This window comes from Kogia breviceps, chromosome 2 (assembly GCF_026419965.1).
Source record: "Kogia breviceps isolate mKogBre1 chromosome 2, mKogBre1 haplotype 1, whole genome shotgun sequence".
NCBI lineage: Eukaryota > Metazoa > Chordata > Mammalia > Artiodactyla > Physeteridae > Kogia > Kogia breviceps.
This window is the reverse complement of record NC_081311.1, coordinates 147,154,168-147,181,738: the sequence shown is the minus strand read 5'-3', so window position 1 is coordinate 147,181,738 and position 27,571 is coordinate 147,154,168. Positions and strand designations below refer to the sequence as shown.

The 27,571-nt window shown below is 40.5% G+C and overlaps 2 protein-coding genes and 1 non-coding gene across 3 annotated transcripts in view; 2 read left to right on the top strand and 1 right to left on the bottom strand.

The window, feature by feature from the left end:
• Positions 1 to 27,571, bottom strand: part of PJVK (pejvakin) — a 51,808-nt gene that overhangs the window by 6,033 nt on the left and 18,204 nt on the right. The window lies entirely within an intron of this gene.
• On the top strand, positions 4 to 20,588 carry PRKRA (protein activator of interferon induced protein kinase EIF2AK2). The gene is made up of 8 exons (XM_059051939.2): positions 4 to 509; positions 1,062 to 1,231; positions 4,576 to 4,657; positions 7,446 to 7,524; positions 8,566 to 8,683; positions 10,738 to 10,832; positions 16,834 to 17,008; positions 19,874 to 20,588. Exons 1-8 carry the CDS (start codon positions 445 to 447, stop codon positions 20,029 to 20,031), a joined length of 942 nt encoding a protein of 313 aa, XP_058907922.1. The 5' UTR covers positions 4 to 444; the 3' UTR covers positions 20,032 to 20,588.
• On the top strand, positions 12,796 to 12,898 carry LOC131751775 (U6 spliceosomal RNA). The gene has a single exon (XR_009334332.1). It is a non-coding gene; the product is annotated as a U6 spliceosomal RNA (small nuclear RNA).

The following is a 27,571-nucleotide window of genomic DNA, read 5'->3' as shown; positions in this document are numbered from 1 at the left end:
CCAAAAAAAAAAAAATGGCTGAGCTTCAGGCCTCACAGACGCTGAAGCTTGCCCGCCCGACGACAAGCCTCTCTCTGGGAAGGGAGCAGCCTCCTTCTGAGGACACACAACTGCGGTCTCCACTAGCCGCTGGGCCGAAGGTGGCGCACGGGCTGCAGCTGTAGAGGGCCGGGGCAGCGAGGGGGGCGGGGCCGCCGAAGAGCTCTACCCGAGCCGGGACAGCAGGAGGCGTGACCGGGAGCCGGGACCGGCGCTACTGCACAGAGGCTCCGCCTTCGCCCCCCGCCCATCCCCTGGAGGGACGCAAGCGGGGAGGAGAGGGGGAGTCGGAGGAGGTGGCGGCGTCGGCTCTAGATCGCTCCTCTTGGGGACCGACCGACCCGCGAAGCGAAGACGTCGCTCCACACTGCTCTTCCTCCCGCCGCAAAACCGTCCCTTCTGGCCATGTCTCAGAGCAGGCATCGCGCCGCGGCTCCGCCGCTGGAGCGCGAGGACAGCGGGACCTTCAGGTCAGCACCCGGGCGGTCGGACCGAGCGGGGCAGGGCCGGTAGTGGTGGGCAATAGAGGAGGGGGCGGGGGAGCCGGCTGTCCAGCGGCATTCTGGGTAAAGCCCCTTCCTGGCGCTCGCCTCCTCGCGGCTGCGGGGCGGGCGCTCGGCCCCGCCCTCTCGGCAGCGAGCGGGTAAGGGTCTACGGCCCGGCCCCGCCCCCCCTGCGGCCTCTGGAGGCGCGGGGTGGCCGGAGGTGGTTTCCGGCGGCCGCGTGGGAAAGGGGTTTATAGACTTGGTCTCAGGAGGTTGCAGCACCCGTGCGTACCTCCCGATTCCCCCGCGAATACCTCCTACCCGCATTCAAGTTATCTCCCTAAAGACCTCCCTCACCCTGCCCGCCGCCCGTCGCAGCGGGGCCGGGAGACTCGCGCCTCGCCAGCTCTAGCCCTGGCCGATGGGGAGCTTCGGTGCCTCGCGTTACCGTTGGTGACTGTTAAAACTAGTCTTTATTTGCTTCTGCTTCCCTCCCGGCTTGGACATGCAAAGCACAGCTTTTTCTGGTTTTTGCAGTTTGGGGAAGATGATCACAGCTAAGCCAGGGAAAACACCAATTCAGGTTTTACATGAATACGGCATGAAGACCAAGAACATCCCAGTTTATGAATGTGAAAGATCCGATGTGCAAATACACGTGCCCACTTTCACCTTCAGAGTAACCGTTGGTGACATAACCTGCACAGGTCTGTATGCACAGTGAACCCCCATGACCATGTGGGTTGGCGGGTCAAGACGTGCTATTGCTTCTTAGTTCGGAAAAGTACCCTTTTTACCAGAGACAGCGATGAGGAGCAGGCTCTTAAAACTGATACCTTTCTCAGGTCATTGGGACTTTCCAACTTTCTGATTCCCTCCCTAATTTTCTGTTCCCCAGATACCAAGAGAATCTCAGAAACATACCCTAGGATCCTCCTAGGGATCTTCCAAGAATTAGGGAAAAACAGGAAAGGCTCTTGGAGCAGCCATAGCTGAATCAGTAGGTGCTGTCAAATTTCATAGGTTATAGCAGATGCCAGGAGGCATGACCCCAGAATTTTCTGAGCTGCTCCCCTCTCTATATGGACTCATTTGGCACTTTGGGCCCATTGTACCACACTCGGTTCTGTATCCAAGCAAAATGAGAAAGGCGGAAAGCTCAACTACACTATATTGCATAGCAGCTTCTAGTTCCTGACACTGTACAGTATTTTAATAAGATGTTATCACCTTTTTTATACATGAGGAAATAGGTCCAGAGAGATTATAAGAAACATGCCCAAGGTCACACAGCAATGAAGTTTCCAAATTAAGATTCACCTTATATTATGGTCATTGAACTTGAGCAAATGATAACTGAAGTAGCCCATTTGTAAATGCAGACATTTTATTCCTTATGTATCTATTTAATTGCAAACACAAAAAATATTGAATACTAAATTTAATTTGGAAGAATGCCAAGAAAAAAATTCAGCAAGAAAGCTGAAATTCCACCATCTGGTAATCTGAAGGCATCATTTGTTTGTGTCCCTGAAAATCTGGAGTCCGCTATTTTCATTGAAGCCACTTTAAGAAAATTTTGAAGCTTTTTTGTCTATGTGGGGCAGGTGGACTGTAGCTAGATTCTAGCTAGAAGATTCCTCATATGAGCCATGGAATCAACATTTGCACTACTGCTTTAGCTGGTCTATTTTAAAATATTCAGTGAAAACTCAAAAGTAGCCTTTTTCCCTTCAGTGTGTTTTAGATCAGAGATTAACAACCTGTGGCAACTGCTTAGTCCCCCTACTCTTCTCACACTGTCCTGTCTTCCTGTGCAAGCTTATCTACCTCTGTGGCTTCAAATACTATCTAAAGGCTGATAATTCTGAAATCTCTGTCTTCAGCCCAGGTGCAATTACAGAACAGTGTATCTGCCTGTGCTTGCTAGGCATTTTTGCTTGGATGACCCAAGGACACCTCAGTCTCTCACTGTCCCAAACTGAACCCATCTACTCTCTCAGCTCCATTTCCCCTGCATTCACCAGCTCAGTAAAGGCACCACCATCACCCATCTGCTTACAGTAGAAATTTGGGTTTCACCTTCGTGACCCCTTCTTCTCCCTCTGCTTGTTGTCCAGTCTGCCACCAAATCCTACTCCCTAAATATCTCTTGAATCTGTCTGCTTCTCTCATCTTTCTGTTGCTACTACCCAAGCCACATGGATTCTAGTTGCAGCCTCATAGCTGCTCTTTTAGCTTCTATCTTGTGGTGTCCATTTTTCACACAAAAACCAGAGTGTTTTCTGTGGCATTCAAATCTGTGCATGTACTTCCTCTTTTTAAAATCCATTCAGTGGTTTTCCCATCACCCTCTGGATAAATATACATTTCTTAACATCATTGACAACCTTACTTCTCAAAATGTGGTTGACAGCAGCATTGATATCACCTGGGCACTTGAAAGAAGTGCAGAATATCAGGCCCCATCCAACACCTACTGTTAGGATGCATTCTAACAAAATTCCCAGGCAATTCCTAAAGTTTGATAAGCACAAATTTAGGAGACCGTTCTTTGACCTCTCCTACCCTTCAACTCTCTAGGCTTTTACCTCAAAGTTCCTTTCCTCAAGCTCTTACTGTCCCCTACAACTTGGGGCCTGAGAACACCATGCTCTGTGTTACCTCTAAGGCTTTGCAAGTACTCTTTCTCTGTCTACAGTGCTCTACCTAATCCCCCAGCTCTCTTCAACTCACTAACTTTTATTAATCTTTCAGGTCCTTGTTTAGTTATCTCCTCCTTCATGAAACCTTTCTGAATCCTTACCAAGAGTAGGGGAGCTATCCCTTTTGTAGGCTACCCTACAACCTGCACTTAGGCCTGCTGTGATACTCCACATTTCAGATGTCTTTTTACAGACAGAATCTCACACATTAGTCTGTATGCTCTTTAAGGGCAGGGACCCTGCTTAGTTCTCTACTACAGTTGACCCTTGAACAACACCATTTTGAATTACGCAGTCCACTCATACGAGAATCTTTTTCAGTAGTAAATACTACAGTACCACACAATTCACGGTTGGTTGAATCCACAGTTACTGAGGAAGCTAGAAATGGAGGAACTAAAGATACAGAGGGCTGACTATAAATAATGGGTAGATATTCAACAGCACAGAGGGTCGGTGCCCCTAACTCCCACATAGGTCAAGGGTATATCCTTAATACCTATGTTAGTGGGTAAATAAGTGTGGTTTATGTGGTCTCCGACACTTGAGAGCCACGCTTAAAATTTATTCCATGTTCCTTTTCTTTCCTCCACACAGGAGGAATGGACGTCAGCATTCTGATACCACTTTGGAAGGGTTCTCAACACCTAGTTTGAAGTCAAAAGGAAAAAGATTGAATTTACAATTTACTTGTGTGGTTGCTTACTGAAATTAGGCATCAATCTGAGTGATTATTCAGGCCTAGTCCCCTCTGCCCCCTTAGCTACCCATATAAGGGATACAGATTATATGGAAGACGCTTAATGTAATCTCTCAAATTCTTCCCTATACAAACCTTCACCCACTGTATCCAACAGGTAGTCATGACTGCTTAGCCAAGCAGAGGAGTTTAATTCAGTATAGGAGGATTGTTACAGTGAAAGTGTGCACATTTTGCTGTCAAACGGTGTTGCTGTAAGTGGCTCCTTTAAAGGAAACTTCTTGCTATAGAAGAATTTCCTTTCTAAGAATAATGGAATAAGTTGCATTTCTTCAGAAGGTATGACATAGTCTACTTTATTACTTTATGTAATAAGCATGTATAATGTATACCTGTATAACGATTTTTATACAGGTATACAAAAATACATAGAATTTTTTAAATCACAGGGATTTTTTAATGTATTAACTTCATATGGTATTTTATTTCAGTGTATAATTGTATGCAAGTGTATGTTTTTATTACCTAGTGTGTATATATATAAAATGTGTAGTGACTTTGTTTTGTATTATGCAAACATCTATGTAAGCCTCACATTTTCACAGCATGTAAAGTTTGTTTTTTTTTTTTTTTAACCTTAATTCAGGTGAAGGTACAAGTAAGAAGCTGGCGAAACATAGAGCTGCAGAGGCTGCCATAAACATTTTGAAAGCCAATGCAAGTATTTGGTGAGCTAAATTTCTTTGTATTCTGCAGCTCAAAAATATCATGGCTGGGCTTCCCTGGTGGCGCAGTGGTTGAGAGTCCACCTGCCGATGCAGGGGACACGGGTTCGTGCCCCGGTCCGGGAAGATCCCACATACCGCAGAGCGGCTGGGCCCGTGAGCCATGGCCGCTGAGCCTGCGCATCCGGAGCCTGTGCTCCGCAACGGGAGAGGCCACAACAGTACCGCAAAAAAAAAAAACAAATCATGGCTGAGGTAAGATTAAAAGTTTGAACATGCTCACAAAAGCAACAAAGTAAACAGTTGTTAATATCTAGCTCTAAAATTCTATTTCCTTATGAAGACCTGTCATCCACTAAAGACAACTTTATCCATAAGAAATTAAATCCAACTATTAATTATTAGATGAAGGCTCTCATGAACTAGGCTTTCTTCTTTTTTTTTTCCCAGATGAGGTACAACACTAGAAAACCAGAGTGTTTCTGGCAAATATCTTACTGGGTTAAGAGTTTGTTTCTACACTGAAGAAAACAAGGTGTGAGATAGAAAAAGATCAGCTAAAAGTATTCTTTTAGAAATTGGAATTTGAGACAAAGAGATTTCCTTCTATTATAGAATGTATACTAAATACAAGAGGATGTTAATTCCTTTTTTTTTTAAATTAATTAATTTATTGGCTGCATTGGGTCTTCTGTGTCTGTGCACAGGCTTTCTCTGGTTGCCGAGGGCTTCTCATTGCGGTGGCTTCTCTTGTTGCGGAGCGCAGGCTACAGGTGCGCAGGCTTCAGTAGTTGTGGCACACGGGCTTAGTTGCTTCACAGCATGTGAGATCTTCCCAGACCAGGGCTCGAACATGTGTCCCCTGCACTGGCAGGTGGATTTTTTTTTTTTTTTTTTTTTTGCGGTACACGGGCCTCTCACTGTTGTGGCCTCTGCCGTTGCAGAGCACAAGCTCCAAACGCGCAGGCTCAGCAGCCATGGCTCACGGGCCCAGCCGCTCCGCGGCATGTGGGATCCTCCCGGCCTGGGGCACGAACCCACGTCCCCAGCATCGGCAGGCGGACTCTCAACCACTGCGCCACCAGGGAAACCCCGGGCAGGTGGATTCTTAAACACTGTGCCACTAGGGAAGCAAGTAAATTTGTTATCACATTAGGTGCTTTTGGAAGGAGCACCTTCCAAAAGGTCCTGGAGCATCTCATATATTGTAAATTGGTGTCCTTTGATTTCTAATGGGCACATCCAGGAGCGCATTTTGCCTGCAAATTCTTCCCTTTACGTGCACTCAAATATACTTGGAGTACAATCTGGTATATCTGCTCATAGCTGAGAGCAGAGGCCCCTGAGAATTTAGGATGGGTTTTTTGTTTCCTAGCCATAGAAGAACTTCTGGCATAGGGATATATTGATATTTAGGTTCTCATGCAGTGTTCCTCCTCTTTACTTAGTAATTCTAAACCTTTTAGGTAGTTTAGAACCAACCAGCAAAAGCCTTGGATCTCATAAAATGATGCTTGATTCTCTAGGGTCATACGTTATAAATGATTTATGCTAGCTTTCTGGACATGCCAAATGGCATGACAGGTTTTGGATTTTCCCCTTGCTGGTGACGGCCATGCCATTTCTGTGCCAACCCAAAGTGTTGTGTATATTCATAGAAATTAGTATACAGAGTGTCCTTTCTGCACATGGGCAGTTCACTTTGTCAGCAAAAAAGGCTAACAAACCTTACTATGTATTTGTGCTTCTTGACAGATAAGATGGGAATTGCTAAGCTGTAAGTCAGCCTTAAAGTGGCCTAATATGATACAGAGACTTTCTCACTTTTCCATCACAATTACTTGGGTAGCTTCAGTGTACAGCATTGTAAGTGAATATTTGTATCTCATCAGCTTATGTAAAGCTTGAAATTCTGGCAGGTAGAAAAGAAACTTGAGGAGATGGCAATAACAACCTCACTGGTCATGGAGGAAATGACTCTAGCTGCCTAGGTGGCAGTAACCTTGAAATGCAGCTTGTTCCACGTTAGGCATCCATCACCCAAGTAACTACTAAGTTCACACTACTTAGAAGAGGTTGTTCTCTTTTTTTCTAATCACAGTCCCCACATGCTCAAATCAGATTCATGCTGGCCATCAACTTTATACAGGATACATATAAATCTTAGAAAGATTATCCTAGCATAGAGCAGATAATAGATCAAACCAGGGTCTTTCTTCCATAATTATCTGGATGAAAAAGGTACATTTATGATCTGTATGATTTACATTGCCAGGCTAAACTTCCTGTTAGTCTTCCCTTTTTTTATAGTTGTAACAATAGTGTACTTTATTTAAATACATTTTTATTGAGCATCTGTTATATATAAAGCACTGCAAGGCTTATGAGGGTAAGTAATACATAGGCCCTACCATCAAGGATTTTATAGTCTGAACAGGGGAGAGGTGTGGTGAGGGATAGACAAATCACATGTATTTGTAAGAGTGTACAACTTATGGTAAAATAATTTGTTTAAGAAAGGGTCAAACCAAATGTTACAGTGATTCAATGAAGGGAGAAATTATGTTCCACTGGGGTGAAAGAATAGGCTTCTGAGAGGAAGTGGCAGTTGAGGTATACCTTGGATGACGGATAGATCAGATTCTCATAGAAGAGGTGGGCAAGAAGGGTATTCCATGTAGAAGGAGAGGCAACAGCAAAGGCATGGAAAGCTAAATTGAAAATGCTTGTCCTTTACTTAATAATTTGGGGGAGATTATTTTGTTTTATAACACTTTATAAAAATGTTTAGCTTTGCAGTTCCTGATCCCTTAATGCCTGACCCTTCCAAGCAACCAAAGAACCAGCTTAATCCTATTGGTTCATTACAGGTAAGTGGCACAGTTTTTCCATACTTAACTTTTTGTCTACTGAAAAAAATGCCATAAATTTTGATAATATCATAAGGGCTGAGAGAAGGAATTAATATTTTAAAGATGGAATAACATTTTGTGTTCCAAGTTATGATCATTAGATGTTAAAGTGCTAACTTGAAATTATTTTCCTATTTGTTTATGTTTTGGATTTTCTTCCATATACAGTATCTGCCTTTGGTTTTGTGGAATTCTCATTTGAGAACAGCAGGACCTCAGTGCACATGGGTAGAGTGTTTTATATTTTAAGAATATTTCTTGCCACTCTTGTGACAAATCTCTCTCTACCTCTGCTGAGACAGAAGACTTTATAAGAACCCAAACTGAGTTACCTAACTCAAGAAAAGGGAAGTCGTTTGCTTATTCTACAAAAAATATATATATTCAGCTTTGAACTTCTGCATGCAGAATATCCTCCTTGCAGACTATCCATGTGCTCTGTTGGACAACTCACCTCCCTATTATCCAACCAGTCCTTTGGTCTCTTTCCTCCTCTGTGAGTTTTTTCATCGTTTTCTTCCCCTTCTTTCCTCAACCTCGTCCAAGTGTGTTTGTTTGCTGTCTGCTTCTCATCTGCTCTCGATCGAATGTAGTTAGTTAGGCAGCCATGGGTATGGAGGGTTATAGTTAGGAGGGGAGAGGCTTTAGGAACTGATGGCTGTGAGACCTGTAGCTGTCCTCTCTGATGTTCCCAGAGGCTGAAAGTAGCTTGTCTTTCTGTTTGAGCTCTTTGATATCAACTCACTACAGCTTAATGGAAGAGCACCATTCACAGTAGGAAACTGCTTCCATTTTGGTATTGTGGGCCTATAAGATATAAAATGCAGGAGTATCTCTGGGAAATAGAGGGCCTTCTCTCATTTTTTTCATTGAAGAATATCATTATTCTTTGCAAACATATAAATAGATATGGGATCAAAATCATGAGAGAATATCATTTGTGTGATTGAGCCACTGCATAGTAAAAATTACTAGTAAAGCCTCATCTCGATTTTCTAGGAATTGGCTATTCATCATGGCTGGAGACTTCCTGAATATACCCTTTCCCAGGAGGGAGGGCCTGCTCATAAGAGAGAATATACCACAATTTGCAGGCTAGAGTCATTCATGGAAACTGGTACTTACTCCTTTTTACCCTCATACAGTTGAAGACATTTGAAATATTTTGAGAAGATGAATGACCATAGAAATTTCTGTTGTGATTTCTTTTCAAATATTTCTATGGGGAAAAAAACTGATACTCCTAGTCTACTGTTTCTAACTTTCTGTAGTTGAATTTTTTTTTAATTTTTAAAATTTATTATTTATTTTTGGTCGCGTTGGGTTTTCGTTGCTGTGCGCGGGCTTTCTCTAGTTGCAGCGAGCAGGGGCTACTCTTTGTTGCAGTGCGCAGGCTTCTCATTGTGGTGGCTTCTCTTGTTGCAGAGCATGGGCTCTAGGCGCACGGGCTTCAGTAGTTGTGGCACGCAGTCTCAGTAGTTGTGGCGCACGGGCTTAGTTGCTCTGCGGCATGTGGGATCTTCCTGGAACAAGGATGAAACCCATGTCCCTTGCATTGGGCAGGCAGATTGTTAACCGCTGCACCACCAGGGAAGTCTTCTGCAGTTGAATTTAAGTATAAATATTTGGCTTAAGAATACTTTACTTCTTAATTTTATATTTTTTTAAATTATGGGTTGGTAATAGAGAAACAAATAAATAATTGACTCTTTAAACAGTCTTCATTGATATAATAGGGACTTAAAAATCATTTTGGAGAAAAAAGCAGTAGTAAATCTCTTGGAGTTTCAATAGCTATTCTAGAAGATAGGAGGACAAGAAGAAGATTACATTTGAAACAAATTAATAAGAGGCTGATGGCAAAAAAATTGCAGTGAGACAAAAATAAAGTAGAAATTAACCTTTTAAATTACAACAACTTCTATGTTGTAAAGGCCACAGACTATCAGAAAAAAGTCACTTAATAAAGTACTCCTGAAGATTCCTATTTTAACTTCTCTAGCATGTTTTTGTAAGTGGCTTGAAATGTAATTTTACCTTGGTTAGATATTAGTCTTAAGTAATAAGCAGCTGTTTGCCCTTGAGAGGTAGTGTGGGCCAGTGCAGAAAGCCCTAGGCCAGAAGCAGGAACCTCAGCTTCCTGTTCTTGATGCAGTCCTTGATTTGCAAGGTTAGGTAAATTGCTTAATCTCCCTGCCTGGATCTCAGTTTTTAAATCTGTAAACATGGAAGTAGATGATATTTATAGTGTCTTTCAACTCCAGCCTCTCCATTTATAGTGTCTTTCAACTCCAGCCTCTCCTATGCCCTTCTTATTCATGTTAAAGAAAGAAATTCCACATAGTTATCAGTGTATAGGAGATTATAAGCAAGAAATAGACATTGAGAGATAGGAGTTATAATTTAAATGTACCTTGGTAAATTTGAATATTTAGTGAGAATTAAACCAAATATGGTTCATTAAAGATAGACATAGGGGGCTTCCCTGGTGGCGCAGTGGTTGGGAGTCTGCCTGCTGATGCAGGGGACACGGGTTCGTGCTCTGGTCCAGGAAGATCCCACATGCCACAGAGTGGCTGGGCCCGTGAGCCATGGCCGCTGAACCTGCGCGTCCGGAGCCTGTGCCCCACAACGGGAGAGGCCACAACAATGAGAGGCCAGCGTACCGCAAAAAAAAAAAAAAAAAAAAAAAAAAAATGCTAGACATAGGGAGATACATCTGTTAAAGAAAAATAGAAAGTATAACTATTAAAGAAATGTCTTCAAAAATGTAACCATTAATAGTTGTATGAAGCACAACAAGTAAAGATGTCAGGTCAGTAAAAGAATAGTTTACAGGGCTTCCCTGGTGGCGCAGTGGTTGAGAGTCCGCCTGCCGATGCAGGGGACGTGGGATCGTGCCCCGGTCTGGGAGGATCCCACATGCCGCGTAGCGGCTGGGCCCATGAGCCATGGCCGCTGAGCCTGCGCGTCCGGAGCCTGTGCTCCACAACGGGAGAGGGCACAACAGTGAGAGGCCCGTGTGAGAGGCCCGCGTACCGAAAAAAAAAAGAATAGTTTACAAAAACCATGAGATTGTTCTCTGACCAAACACAGTATATTAAACATTTGGTCATTCTCTATGGACACTAGCTTATTTTCTAAACCTGCTATTTCTTTTTCTTTACTTAGGAAAGGGGGCATCAAAGAAACAAGCCAAGAGAAATGCTGCTGAGAAATTTCTTGCCAAATTCAGTAATATCTCTCCAGAGAACCACATTTCTTTGGTGAGTAATGATCGGAGGTCTACAGTGTTAATGTGATTAAACATCTGTTGCTGTAGGAAACTTCTCTAGATTTCTTTTTGTATAGATACTTCAGAGTTGCAGTTTTAAACAAATCTCTTAACTGTTGAGTAATACACTACCCCAATTTTAGCTGCTTGCAGTATGTGAGCCAGGATCACAGGCGTGGCCAGGTAAGAGAGTTTGTGAGGCACAGTCAAATTCAGAATAATACGATGGTATCTAAAGATGGTAAGTCACTAGTGCCACTTTTGCCTTCAGATTGACAATTCACTCCCATCTCTTGGTTCATCCATTCATTTATCCACTCAGCAAACATTTAGGGAACTAAAATTATGTGCCAAGCTTGATGCCAGGTACTGGCATTTGGTGAATAAGATAGTCTCTGGCCCTAAGGAGTTTGTAGCCAGCCTACTGAAAGAGAAAAGAACCCTACAGACTGGTCCTTCCAGAGGCATCTTGGGAACGTAGGAGAAGGATTCAACTAAGATGGGGTTTTAGGAAGACTTCTTGGAGGAGGTAATAGCTGAGCTGAGACCTATAGGATGACAACAGGAAAAAAGAATTCCAGAGAGAAGAAAGACCGTGTACAAAGACCCAGGAGTGAAACACTTTATGTGATCTAGGACCGCAGATTAATTTGGGATGGCTGGAGCATATTCATAGATTTGGAGGGAGCGAGTCTCAAACAGTGAGGCTGGAAAGGAAAAGAGGGATTGAATCTTGCAGGGACTACTATGTTAAGGAGATTGAACTTTATCCTGAGGGTAGTGCAAAGTCATTAAATAAATTTAATATGTAAAGGACAAGATCTAATTTATACATTAGAAGGGAAGTCACTGGCTGCATTATGGTGAGTGAATGAATGAATATTAGAGTCAAAGAGACCTGCTACAATGCTGTTATAGAAAAGCAGATGAGAAATGCTGGTGGCCTAGACTAAGGTAGTGGCAGTTGAAATGATCGATTTTAAAATTATTTAGAAAACTGAAGTGAATGGGGCATGGTAACTGATTGCATGTAGGGAGTAAGGAAAAAGGAAGAAATAAACATTTTTAGCTTGGCAACTGAGTTGATGGTACCATTCAATAATATGGGGAACACAGAAGATGAGTAGGATTTGAGGGGGAGCAGATAATGAGCTAAACGTAGGATATATTGAATTTGAAATGTTTATGGAGTAGCTAAGTGAAAATGTTGAGTAGGCAGCTGGCATTCAGTTAGAGAACTTAAGAGATCGGGCTACACATAATATATTAATTGAGATTCTGATATTTGTAGATAGGTATGTATGGTGATCCATTATCTGAGAGTAGGATGTTAGGTAGGAAATGAGAAGTGAAGACTGTAGGAGTGTCCTAAGCTTCTGATAAAAAAAAAAAAAAAGGGCTCATTCTGTAGGGAAAAAAGACTATATCTGAATAAGTAATATAATTTTGGTTTTGCTTTTTTAATAGAAAAATATAAAACACTGCATTCACTTCATTTAAAACTGTATCAGAGATGAAACCATAATCACAAAACAGTTAGGTTTGCAGGTGAATTCTATTAAATCATCAAGGAAGAGATAATCTTCTATGCTATTTAAACTCTTCCAGTTAATATATATAACACAGGGGAAGCTTCTAAATTTTCCAAAACTAACATAACACTAAAATCTGACAATAGAAAATCCCAATGGCAAAAATTATGGATTAATCTCCCTTATGGTGAAACACCTTAATATTCAGTAGAACATTAAAAGAATAATATACCATAGACAAGTAGGGTTTATTTTAGGACTGTAAGAGTATTTTGGTAAATCTATTACTATAACTAATCACATTAATGGGTCAAAGGAGAAAAACATTATCCTCTCAATAGATTGCAAAAAAATTTTGACAGTCATTACTGACAAACTCTTTTAAAATATCCCTATTGTGATTTAAAATATATACCTCAATGCTTGCTTTGGCAGCACATATACTAAAATTGGAATGATACAGAGAAGATTAGCATGGCTCCTGTGCAAGAATGACATGCAAATTCGTGAATCATTCCATATTTTTATAGCCAGGATGTGGAAGCAACCTAAGTGTCCATTGACAGATGAATGGATAAAGAAGATGTGGCACAGATATACAAAGGAATATTACTCAGCCATAAAAAGAAACAAAACTGAACTATTTGTAGTTAGGTAGATGGACCTAGAGTCTGTCATACAGAGTGTAGTAAGTCAGAAAGAGAAAAACAAATACCATATGCTAGCACATGTATATGGAATCTTAAAAAGAAAATGGTTCTGATGAACCTAGGGGCAGGACAGGAGTAAAGATGCAGACATAGAGAATGGACTTGAGGACACAGGGAGGGGGAAGGGTAAGCTGGGACAAAGTGAAAGAGTAGCACTGACATATATACACTACCAAATGTAAAATAGCTAGTGGGAAGCAGCTGCATAGCACGGGGAGATCAGCTTGGTGCTTTGTGACCACCTAGAGGGGCACGATAGGGAGGGTATGAGGGAGACGCAAGAGGGAGGGGATATGGGGATATATGTATACATATAGCTGATTCACTTTGTTATACAGCAGAAACTAACAACACTGTAAAGCAATTATACTCCAATAAAGATGTTAAAAATAAATAAATAAAATAAAATATCTACCTCAGAAAAAAAATCGAAATCATGGGTACATGTTTACATGTCTTATACATTCCCATTAATTTCAGAAATAAGGCAAGGATGCCCACAGATACCTTTTTTTTTCTTTGGGGTCACACCATGCAGCTCCTGGGATCTTAGTTCCCCAACCAGGGTTTGAACCCAGGCCCTCAGCAGTGAAAGTGCTGAGTCCTCACCACTTCCCAGGACTGCCTGGGAATTCCCAATACCTTTTTTTTTTAAACATTGTTCTAGAAGTATCAACCAACATAATCAGAAAACAGTAAGAGGTTGGAAATAAGAGGAGATAGAAACGATCATTAACTATAAATAATATAATTGTATCCCTATAAAGCTCTAGAGAAAAACTACCAGCTATAATAAGAGAATTCATCAAGGTAACTGATCATAAAATAAATATACAGAATAACTTTCTCATATTATTTCTGTTACAAAGGTAACCACCAGAATAATTAAAAATAGAAAGGTGAAAATTATTGCTTCTGGAAAGAGGACTTGAAGGTAGGGAGGAGGATTGTTCCTTTTATAATTCTGTACTATTTAATTTTTTTGTTGTATGTGTGTATTACTTTGAATAATAAAATGTATGAAGCTTGATAACATTGGTCATTTTATAGCAAAATAGAAAATCAGTCCTGAAAAAGCATACTAGAAAAAATTAATAGTTTCCCTATTTATGAATACTACAAAATGGAATATAGAAGATCCTATTCTCAATAGTAGAAAAGAGGATAATATGACAGGGAATAAACTTAAAAAGAAATGTGCAGGACTCATATGAGGAAAAACTTTAAAATTCTAGTGAGGGATTTAACAGAAATTGAATAAATGTAAACCTATCTATTTTTGATAGAAAGACTCAATACTATACATATATAAAAAATGTAATATAGTCTTAGTCAAAATCTACCTGAATTCATTTTGGATCTTGATACAACTTTACTGAGTTTATCTGGAAAAATAAACTCAAGAATAGCCAAGAAAACTGAAAAGGAAGAGTACGGGAGGTGGGGTTATACCCCACCAGAGGATAAAACATACTATAAAACTATAGTAGTTAAAACAGGTTTTGTATCACAGTAGACGGAGGATAGGTATAGATGCCAATCCATATAGGAAGATAGTATATGACAACAGTGAGATTTCACATCAGTGGGTGAGAGGATGAATGGTATAGACATAACTTACAGCCACATTGGGGGGTAGGTGAGGGGTGGCGGAATACACATGCACACAGGTGTATGATATATTTAGGTTGCTACCTTATTCCTTACATTAAAATAAATTTCAAATGGATCAAAGATTTAAACGTAAGAATTGCAACTGTATGAGAAAACATGGAAGAGCTTTCCTTTTATAATTCTTAGCATGCAAAAGCCTTTTTAAGCATAACTTAAACATAGAAGCTGTAAAGTAAGATTCATAAATTTAACTACATAAAACCTACTGCACAGCAAAATGTCTGTAAATAAAACCAATAAAAACAAAGTAAGAAGAAAACTGTTTTGAACACATGACTAGGAAGGGACTCTTTTCAATACCAAATATAAAGCTTACACATCAATAAAAAAGGCAACCCAGTAGAAGAAATACAAATGGTAGGGAAATAAATGTTCAACTTTATTCATGCATGTTAAACAAGATACTATTTTCACCTTTAGTTTGACAAAACCTACAAAGTTTGACAATACCTGGTATTGGCTAGGGTGTGAGAAAACAAACACCCTCCAAGACACTTGATGGAAGTATAAATTGGCTCATAAATCAGTTTGGAAGTATTAATATTTATCAAAATTTAAAGCATACATGTTCTTTGACTCAGCAGTTCTACTTCTAGAAATTATTCTGTCGAGAAAGTCATCCAAGTGCAAAAGAGTTTCATTGTAACATTGTTAGTGAAAGCCAGAAACCAGAAACAACCTAAAACCTACAGTTGGAGACTGGTAAGGTAACTGTAGTGCATGTATGTGCAGTGCAGTGATATGAGAAAACTTAACAGTACCAGGTGTAGAAGAGTAAGCTATCATTTTTGTTTAAAAAGGTTATACGTGTGTGTGCTTAAACATGCATAGAATGCGTACGGAAGTATACTGAAGAGGTGTTTAATAGCAAGTATCTCTGGGGAGTGGAGCAGAAGTCTGGGGAAGGGGTGGCAAGGAAAAGAGACTGTTCTTCATATGTATTTGTTCTTGTTACAGGTATTCTTTTACTATATGGATGACCTGTGATTTTTTTAAAAACAGCATTTTTTAAAGTTCCAGTCAAGGAATGTAAAATTCTACTTAATTTTGCAAATTATGCAAAAATTACCCAATTCTTTATCATGGCCATCCCTATGATCTTTTGAAAATCCCTTAACCTCTGTCAAGCTCATTGATAAATAAGACCAAAGGACAGGTTGCCCTACTTACTTCAGAGAGTAGTTTTTTGTGGTTTTTCTAATAGCATAATATATGAAAGCAATTTAAAAACCATAAACTAACAAGGAACTTCAAAGTATTCTAAGAACAGAAGTGAAAAAGTAAAGATAGAGGGGAAAATAAAGAAAAGAGGAAAAGGAGAAAAGAAAACAGAAAAACAAAGTTAGTTGGGTTCTGGGATAAGTCTGATAAGAATTTTTTGACATCATGTCATTCATTTGAATGTCTTGTTCTCAAACTTGCACATTTCACCTTGTCTACAGTTTCTTTGTTTTCTGCTTTACAGCTGTCAGTTACAGAGACTGGTATTTAATACAAGAAGCCATTAAGATATGAAAATTCCTTTATATTTTCATTTGTAAATATTTCCAGTAGGCAGACTCGATTACAGTTGACCCTTGAACAACACAGGTTTTAACTGCTCAGGTCCACTTATATGTGGATTTTTTTCCATAGTAAATACTACAGTCCACGGTTGGTTGATGCTGTGGATGCAGAACCGTGGATACAGAGGGCCGACTATAGGTTATACATGGACTTTTGACTGTGGGGAGTGTCAGCTGCCTTAACCCCCATGTTGTTCAAGGGTCAGCTGTATCCCAGATTTGTTTATCGTGCTCTTAAATATGTTACACATCTTAACGTGACCATCAGAAATTTTGACTGAGACCTTTATACTATACAAAAGTATTTTTAAATACTTCCAGTATATTATTGCACATTCTTTTTTCTTTAACATTGTGGTGTTTGTTAAATGTGTGTGCTTGTTAGTGCTATCTAGTTTAAATCGGAAAGTTTAAACATGCTTTATAAAGTATTAAATGTGAGTGCTTAACTAATACTTATAATAGCGTTGGAACCCAGTCCAAGAGTCATAACTTTCATCTCTGTTTTTCAGACAAATGTGGTAGGACATTCTTTAGGTTGTACTTGGCATTCCTTGAGGAATTCTCCTGGTGAAAAGATCAACTTACTGAAAAGAAGCCTCCTCAGTATTCCAAATACAGATTACATCCAGCTGCTTAGTGAAATTGCAAAGGAACAAGGTTTTAATATAACATATTTGGATATAGGTATGATTTTTTTTCTTTAGCTTATCCTAAAACCTGTTTATTTTTTTTTAATGTTTGAGGAACAAAACCTCTATTATAATTTTTTTCATTGATTGGGGATTCTGACTATATATAATTACTAGAATGGTAACATATATCATTGGTATGTCCCATTCTTATAAACAATAAAAATAGAGATAACATCTATACAGTTATAATAATAAAAACAACAATAGCTAAGAGTTACAGAGTTACTGTGTGCCAGGTACTGTTCTAAGGACATAACATATTTCAACCCACAGAATCCTCAAACTGTGAAGTAGATTCTATTATTCTTATATATAAGTGAGGAAAGTAAGACAAAGAAAGGGTGAGAAACTTGCCTGAGATAACATAGCTGCTAGTCGGTGATAGAGCCAGATTAGAAGAGTCCCTGCTAATATAATATCTATTAAACCAGCCCTGATGGGCAGCTTGACAAATAAAAAGGCACCCACATTTCTAGAACACGTACCAAGTTTGTGGGGGTCAGGCCAGATGTCTTCTCTCCACTTTATCACTGAGTACCACTTCTGGGAGATAAGTGGGGACAATGTATAGTTTTATCTCATCTCAGCTATGAACTTCTATATTTTTTCTAGCACATAATCACTCAGATAGACAAATGCAGACAGATTAGAAAGCAATCTGTGGATTTTCTTTTAATGCAGTTTATAACTGGCTGATTTGTATGTGTGTGTCCATGTGTGTTTTTGGTGTCTTGATTTAACATCAGTATAGTATGTGAAGAATTTGATATCCCTTATTCTAGCCTTAGTGACGTGGGGGGACCTAGCTTGTCAGAGCTACTAGCACTGAGAAAGTAGGGTGTTTAGGGACTGAAAGAACTTCTAATTTTCTCTGCTACTTTGGGATTGAATGATGGGTCAGGTACAGTGCCTCAACATACTGAGAATTATGCAGAACCTGGGGATTAATGCAGAAAGATGATCAGAAAACGTAGCTGATTGAGAGACCACTCATTCAAAAAATATTTCTTAAGTATCTACACTTTGTTGGGTGTTTGAGACACAGATGAATAAGCCATGTCATGAATATGATTATGGAAGGTTTTGAATCTGGGAAAAGAAGGAAACTTGAGATGGTTTTTTAGATTACAAATTAATGATGACTTTGAAATGCTCCTTAGCAATTTTAAGAACTAAATAGTTCTTGTAAACATAGAACAGCAGTTTAAAAACCACAGTTAGTTAATGTGACTAACTTCTATGCAATTACTTTCAAAACAACCTCAGTGTTCTCCAAAGAATATCTACAAATGGCCAAGAAGCACATGAGAAGATGCTCACTATCATTAGTCATCAGGGACATGCAAATCAAAACAACAGTGAGGTACCAATTCACACCCAGTAAGATGGCTATGATGAATAAAATAGAAAATAACCAATGCTGGTAAAGATATAGAGAAATTGTAGCCCTCATATGTTACAGAGTGAACATGTAAAATAGTTCAGCTGCTGTGGAAGATTTGAGTTTTGTTGCTCCTCAAATGAATTACCATATGACTTAGCAACTCTACCGCTAAGTATGTACCCAAAAGAATTGAAAGCTGGTATTCCAACAGATACCTGTACACACATGTTCATAGCAGTACTATTCACAATAGCCACAAGGTAGAAACAGCAGAAACAGCCCAACGTCCATTGACAGATGAATGAATAAACCAATTGTGGTATACACAGGCCATGAAATATTATTCAGCCACGAAAAAGAATGAAGTTCTGATATATGCTACAACATGGATAAACCTCAAAAATAATTATACTAAGTGAAAGACAGGCCAAAAAAGTCACATATGATTCCATTTCCATGAACTATCCAGAATAGGTTGATCCATAGGTTGGTAGTTGCCAGGGGCTAGGCGGTATGGGTGGGGATAGTGTTTTCGCTTGGGGTGATGAAATGGTGAGAATGTTCTGTAACTGGATAGAGGTGGTGGTTGCACAACATTGTGAATGTAGTAAATGTGACTGAATAGTTCACTTTAAAATGCTTAATTTTATGTTACGTGACTTTTACCTCAATTTAAAAAAGAACCTAGATGCTAGAACTAAAAAGTCTCTTCACACATTAAATAATCCCATTGTATCTGGATATTTTATACTATATTGATTCTAGCTGAAATAACATTTAATCATGACAATTTCAAACAACTCACCTGTTTCTACTTCTTTCCCTGTCTCAATAAACCATCTTTAGTAAGAGTGATTCATCAGATGTTAAGACCGTTTGTTTTCAGGGTTTCAATGTTGTTTTAAAACATCCTAGACAAATATACAAAATGGAATTAAACTCTGCACAGACTTAATAACCAAAGAACATGACATCACAAGGGAGGTTTTGCCCTGAACCATGTATTTCCTGGTTCAGTGTCTACTGAAAATAACTCTAGACTTCAGAGTGGAAAATACAGTCTGTCCAGCCCTCTAGCAAATGTTTTTTTTTTCCCTTTTAAACAAGTTGCTGTGGTTCAGTAATTTGCAAACACTGTTAAACTAACCACATTAAAATTGCCTTGGGAGCTTTTTGAAAATGCAGGAATGTGACCACTCCAACCCCTAACCCTGCGTTTCTGATAGAGCAGGCTGGAGTGAGGCCCAGGCACCTGGATTTCTTTAAAATTCCCCCAGGTGATTATGAAGCACAGCTGTGTCTGAGAACCGCTGTAGCTGGGCAGTTTGTACAAGAATGACGAAGATGATAAGTGGAGTAGGATCGCCTGGATGCTTAGGGAGAAAGACGGTAATAACAATTGTATTGTTTTTACAAAGGATCTGCTTTCTATGCACGTGGCATTAACCATCATGTTTGAATGTGTCATTGCAGAAGAACTGAGTGCCAACGGACAGTATCAATGTCTCGCTGAATTGTCCACCAGCCCCATCACAGTCTGTCATGGCTCGGGGATCTCCTGTGGCAGTGCACAGAGTGATGCAGCTCACAATGCTCTGCAGTATTTAAAGATAATAGCAGAAAGAAAGTAAACTTGGAACAACTTAGAAAACCCTTCAGTAGCACATAAGAAGTTCCCCTTTCTCCCCTTCCCAAGTAAAACATTTACTCTAATGTTTGAGTTTGTGTGTTGGTTCTAAATCTCTTCATAGATTACTTCAACACTCCAGATTTAATTATCTCCTAGTAGTTGTTATTAAGATGTTTTTAATGGCTTCGACTTTGTACTGGTATATTGTATTTATAAACTTTGTACCATAGGCAGAGTGTAGCACCCATTTTACAATGCCATGTACATACATAGAAGGAAAAAACTGCATGATTGTTGTTGAGGAGGAGGAGGATAAAATAAAACTGCTAGCAACAGTCTTTCCTACTGGTGCTTAACCTCTTTGTGCAAGGCTTTGTAAAGGGATTTCAAAGGAAGCCCCTTAGAATTAGTGTTGAGGAACGCACTAACAGGTTTTAATTGAATGTGATTGTTAAATTTCAGGGAACGTGATTGGTCTGCTGTGTATTTGAATCCATGTAATAAACAGCTGTTGTTATCATGGGTTCTGTTCATTTTATTAAAGTGCTACTGACTCGACTGTGGCCCTGTTCTTTTTAGCCATTCTTGTGAGTAACATTACATTGTGGATACTGTGTTATTTACATATCTCTAGTTTACTTCTTAGAGTCAAAGGTTAAAAAAAAAACGAACAAGCAAAAATTTACAAATGGGGCTTCCCTGGTGGCGCAGTGGTTAAGAGTCCGCCTGCCGATGCAGGGGACACGGGTTCGTGCCCCGGTCTGGGAGGATCCCACATGCCACGGAGCGGCTGGGCCCATGAGCCATGGCCGCTGGGGCTGCGCGTCTGGAGCCTGTGCTCCGCAACGGGAGAGGCCACAACAGTGAGGCCCGCGTACCACAAAAAAAAAAAAAAAAAAAAAATTTACAAATGTATATGTGATGAATCACTTCCATATTTTCTCTACGCATATGCAGTGTTGTCTTATGCTTTGACATACCATTCATAGATGAATAGTAGTTGAAAAGCATTAGAATTACTGAAACAAAACTTTCCAGTGCACTCAATTCAGTTACAAGAATGTTTCAAACAAAATAGTGAGTGCTTCAAAATATTTGCTCATGAGCAAATATTAATTTTGCCTTTTATGTTTTCATATATCATAACACCTCAAGTCTGCCATCTGTCAGTGCCAGCTGATAGTGCTACATCTGTAGATCAGGGACACTCTCTCAGAGAGGAAGAGAGTGCTCAATGATAAAGATAGATGTTGACAATCTCAAGTGTCAGTCTAGCAGGAAGTATGTAACAAATGTTTTTCTGTCTGGAAAAAAGATGATAACCTGAGTGCAATCCTTTGAGAATAATAAAGGGAAACCAGTGTGTGTAACTTGTTTAAAGCTCTAAAGAGCATTTAACTTAGTTTCACATTATAAGCCATATACGTCAATTAAATCAGGATTCTAGTTATTTGGGGGGTGAGGTTAAGGAATACACAAAGACTGGAAACAAAGTTTAGGCATAAAGTGGAGCATTAAGATTGGATTAACCTTGGGTGTTTATGAATGCTCTGGAATATAGACAGGGCACAATGAACTCACTCTAGAGATGACATCAGACCCTTCTGCACAGTAAAGTGCCCACTGTGAAGAGGATAAGTTGGGAGGAGGTTTCATAAGGTGTTGGAAGAAGGAAGATGAGGTCCAACAGGGGGAAAGGACAATGTACTTGGGTTCTAAGCAGTTCAAATGTATTGAAAAAATGATGAGATCTGAGTATAAGGTACCTGGAAGTCATGCTCTTCCTTCTGCCTATGCTTTCTCTACTTCTGGCTCTGGAGGAAGCATGTGTTCTTAAAAATACTGTTCAGGGGCTTCCCTGGTGGCACAGTGCTTGAGAATCCGCCTGCCGATGCAGGGGACACGGGTTCGTGCCCCGGTCCGGGAGGATCCCACATGCCGCGGAGCGGCTGGGCCCATGAGCCATGGCCGCTGAGCCTGCGCGTCCGGAGCCTGTGCCCCGCAACGGGAGAGGACACAACAGTGAGAGGCCCGCGTACCACAAAAAATATATATATATACTGTTCAAATGCCACCTCTGTCAGACTGTCCAGATGTGCTAGGGAGTTACCTGCACGATCAGGTGTTCTTTAACAGCATTTTGTCAAGGCTCTTAACCAATCTAATTGGTTATACTGTTAACCATTTAGGTGAGTGACTCAAATAGGCTGAACAGGCAACTATGCCTGTTGCATTAGATGCATCAGTAGTGGGGAAATATGCCGTGTGGAGTTTATGACAAGTTCCAACAGGAAAAATCACAATGTGGATGCCAAGGATTCTGGATCAAGACCACGCCATCTATAGGGGAGAAGTAAACACCTTTCAACAACTTGTGTGCCCTGGTAGAGATGTAGCACCTTATGGTGGGATGCTTGGTAGCCATGTAGCCAAAACCACCAATAATGAGCTGGGTTCTTTCAGTCCCATAAAGTCATAAAGTTGAGTTGAGTCGTGTCACAAACCATTGTAACATGGAAGATACATCTAGGAGCAAACACAAATATGGCCAGAGGGCACAGTATGCTATATAAGCAGGCAGCCTGGACTCCCAAGTCATCTACCACTGTTGCACTGGTGCCTCTCCCTCAGTTCACACCTGTTGCCAGTGATCCTGTGTGGCCAGTGGATGGAAGAGAAAAATGCCTGAATTTGACTTGTGGATAGGTAAGGCCAGTAGATGGCACAAAATGAAGATACACGATGGCTATACTACAGCCCACAAAAGGGTGGCCTTGAAAGATAGTGATGATGGGAAATCCTCCCAAAGGGCAGAGTTTCAGGCAGTACACCTTGCCATCCATTTGTGTGGAAAGTGGCCCGAGATTAGAATATACTTGAGCAGTGGCAACTGGTGTGGCCAGCTGGCAGGGGCCTGAAAAGAAATAGACTGGAAGACTAGGGACAAGGAGATCTGAGATAAAGCTACATGGACAGGCACAAAGTGTGAAGAGCTTCGTACTGCCTGTTGATCCATACCATAAAGGATCCATGATGGAAGAGGCCCTGAACAACCAAGTTGACAAAATGACATCATCCAGTGTCTGGGATGGAAAAGCCACTGTAGCAGGATTGGAGGCTACAGTTGACCCAATGGGATCGGTGCCCACATACCAAGGCTGATCTAGTTACATTCACTGCTGAATGTTCAGCCTGCCAGTAACAGAGACCAATGGTGAGTCCCCAGTCCTTCAGGAAACCAATCAGCCACTTGGTGGCATGTCAACTTACCGTGGTCCCAGGAGAAAGAGGATTATCAGCTGTAGCCCCAAGACTAGTTTCAGTGTTGGGGACTGTCGTTTATTTCACTAACTTCTTCTACGTTTCCTCTTGGGAAAGAGGCTGGAATCCTGGAGAATGCTCCCAGAACTTATTCTAAGAAGTGGATTCAAGCAATGCAAAGGGTGGACTATCACTGTGGTCTTAACACCCAGATCCCACTTAAGGGCTGAAGGACTTAACCATCCCAGCTGCAGGGCGTGCTGCAGGTGGGCAGTCGTCAGCAGTCAGCAGGACCAATTACATAATTTGTAGGGCCTGGTGCCAAATGAAAATCTAGGGCTCCTTGGCCAAAAGTGATTAAGAATTTTAGGACAGAGACAGCAGGGTGTTAAACTAAGTGTGGATCTTGTTGAGTGTGGGTCCTGTGTGACTACATGAGTTGCATGTATGTGAAGGCAGTTCTGGCTATTATCCCTATTCAGAATTGCCTCAGTTGAAAAGAGTCACTGCATCCAAGGTCACACTCCCTTTTTTGGGCAGCCTGCCTCCACTGACTGGTCAACAAAGACCTCACCGTCTTGCTCCAATTTGGGACAATTCCAAAGGGCCCATCAGCTTCAGAGTTTCCTAGGGGTCCAGCTGATAACTTTGTTGAGACTGGATCGCAATCCAACGTCTCCTCCTCTCCAATCCCAATTTCTTTTTATTCCTTTCAAAGATGGTGATCCCCAAAGCATTCCCGAAATAAACGTCCTGCCACTGTCTCTTCCTGAGAGTCTGCTCCCTGCAGAGCCCAACCTGAGATATGGAGTTATAGTTTAGGGTGAAAAGAAAAATCAGATAAATCATGTTACTTATCAAAAAAATTACAACTCTAAGATACTTATATTTCTCTTTAGATCATATGTCTTTTGCCTTTTATTTAAAAAAATATATTTTTTTGTAGGTCTGTGTGGTTGGTGTGTGTATTGCTCCAGTGGCAGGGCACATTTGGATTTTGAAAAGATTCTTCTTGACATCCAAAGGACATGCAGGAAATGAAACAGAAGTGATCCTAATTTGAGGACAAAGCCTACCATGAGTAAGGCTATATCTAGAATAACACTGCACTTCAAGGGCCAAAGGACAGTTAAAAATCAGGGAAGAAGCCACATTGTAATATGAGTTCTAAAAAGTATAGATTCCAACCTTGAACGCTTCTGAGTATTAGAACTAAGCAGCAGCTCATAATAGAGTAGGTGAAAAAAAATCAACTTATTTTGATGCATTAAAGTACAGCTTACCTGAAAAACTGTAAATTTGTGGAACTACTGACAATGTGGTCCACTCTGAACATTTTACTAGCTTGACAACATATTCAGAATTATTGACAGATAGGAGATAATGATGGCTTTCTGCCACAGATAAAGCTGATACCAGAAAAGGGAAGTTTGGGCTTGTGGGAAGATAACAATAAACCAAGTCTTGCACTTATTCTATTTAATTTACCATTTCCTGATTTCTGCATTTGCCTTTGTAAATTTATTTAGGTTCAAACTTATCAATTCTAACCATCTACAGAGAACAACGTGCAATGAAGATCTGGCAGCTGCTATTCACAGAGGTCAAAGTTGATGGATGGCATATGTGTCTGCTTGTCTGGTATGAGGTAAGAGTGGGTGTTATGGGAAGAAGACCAGAACAAGCTAGTTCTTCTTCCTATGCTAATCAGAGTGAGTGGATAACTGCAATCTGTCTGTTGCATTTTGTGCTAGTAGATATAACTGACGTTTGGGGAAAATTTACATATATCTCAGGAAAAAAGAGGCACAAAAGAGAGGCAAACTAAATATTTAAGTATATGGACTAAAGCCAAAGAAAGGCATGGGTTTAAAAATGTCTCCCTCATAAATTTTTGTATGAGATGAAAAATTTAGGTAGTAGATTGGAAATTAAGAAGTAGATGGTAGGGTCTTCCCTGGTGGTGCAGTGGTTGGGAATCCAACCCCTGCAAGTTCAGGGGACACGGGTTTGAGCCGTGGTCCGGGAAGATCCCACATGCCGCGGAGCGACTAAGCCCGTGTGCCACAACTACTGAGCCTGTGCTCTGGAGCCCACGAGCCACAAGTACTGAAGCCCGTGTGCCCCAACTATTGAGCCTGCGCTCTAGAGCCCGCAAGCCACGACTGCTGGGGCCCGCGCGCGCCTGGAGCCTGTGCTCTGCGACGGGAGGGGCCGCCAAGGTGAGAGGCCCGCGCGCCACGGCAAGAAGTGGCTCCCGCTCTCCGCAACTGGAGAGAGGCCCACGCGCAGCAACGAAGACCCAGCGCAGCCATACATACATACATACACACACAAATAAATAAAATAAATAGATAGATGGTAGATTCAGTGCTGGGTGCTATTACAAATATTTGCATTCCTATTCATGAGCTTGTACCTTCATTCCACTGCAATCTGCTTCACGGCCAGATGGGTGCGTTACTGCACAGTATTTATTGATTTGAAATTCAGAAATTGATAGGAGTACCATCTATGCCTTCTTGCTTAGATTGTTTTGTTTTGCTCTATATTTCTAATGAATAAAGATAGATTTTAATGGCAAAAAAAAGCAGACTAAGGATTTAATATTTGGTTCATGCAAATAAAAAGGACTTAAGCAAATGCCCTCTTTTCATTTGCTAATGGCATGACGGTAATAAAGATTAGTACTAATAAAGAAAACCAACTCATGTGGTGGTACTTTTGTCCTATCCACCATCTTCTGCTTCTAAGCACTGGGCTAAGAACATATTTATACTGAGCTTTAGAGTTTTAAATAATAATATAGCTAGACTTTATTAAGGACTTACTGTTTCTTGACACCAGACAAAACATTTTACATGTATATATAAAGCCATTTTTCTGAGAAGCTACACAGCACAGTAATTGAGCGAGCAGCTCTGAAGTCAGACTGCCTAGGCTTGAATTCCAGCTCCAACATTTAAACTGCTGTGTCATTTTGGACAAGTTGCTAAACCTTTCCATTCCTCTGTTTCCTCATCTTTAATATAAGAGTAATTGACTTCTGCTTCCAGCATGAAGGAGTAATGGATTCCAGGCCAGCCCTCCCTCTGTAAACAACTAGGAAACTGGACAAAAGACACAAGGCAGGTGTTTTCAGACATTGGACAACAGCACAGACTGTGAACCTGAGAGGGGGTGAATCCAGGGGCACATTCTAGATGGTGCCTGTCAAAGATTTTATTCAATTCATTCAATAATGAGGGAACTAGTAAGATGCCCTGCCCAGCTCAAAGAGCATTTGTGGAGCTAGGGTATTTCTTTATAGGAGAATGAGATTGCTGGGTGAGATACAAAACTGTTTAAACTATAACTTTGGGGGTTGTCTGTTCCACTAGGCAGAAATCTGCACTTCTACCAGGAAAAAAACAAAAGTCTACAAGTTAACATGCATCATCATTAAGTCTGGAAACTTAAACCAAGGATAAGCAGCAAGGTGAAGTACATTACCCTGGCTAATCCTAGCATAGCCTTCACTCCCATGTCACTGAAAGGACAAGCCACCACTTTTTTTTTTTTTTTTCCTCATATCCAAGTATTAGATAATTTATCTTAATAAGTTCCATCTCCTCATTTAGAAAATAAGGCATATTCATTTATAACTCTGAATCCTGTTGTCATGCCTGCAAATTACATGCCTGTAATTCTAAATGGAACCTCTATTATCAACTAAAGGGATATACAGAGCAGTGTTTTGCAAAGCATTTAGAAGGATAACCTCCTAGACTGGAGTACTAAAGGATGGTATTAGAACCTTGCTAAGGTGTTTACCCTTAATTTAAATGATACTAAAATATAATTTCATACTACTACTAAGAGTTAAATTACCAAGAGATTCCTGGGATTTAGTTACTGTGTCAAGTGTTTTACGTGGATTATCTCAATTAATGCTCACCTCAACCCTATGGGATAGGTACTCTGATTATCCCATTTTACAGTTGAATAAATGAAACTTAGGTAGACAGGTAAGAATATCTGTCTAAAGCCATCAATCTGGCAAGAACTGAGCCTTCTGACTCCAAATCCAGTGTTCTTTCCAGGACCTCATAGTGTTTGATCACTCGGAGTCACTGTTCTATAGCATCCTTAATTCCAATGTTCTTTGCATCACACAGACCCTTCAAGCCTCAATTTCCTCACCAGTAAAATAGGGATAACCTGCTCTACCTTCCTCCCAGATCATTAGGAAGATTAAATGAGATAATGAATGTGCAAGTATTTTTGAAAACCTTGAAGAT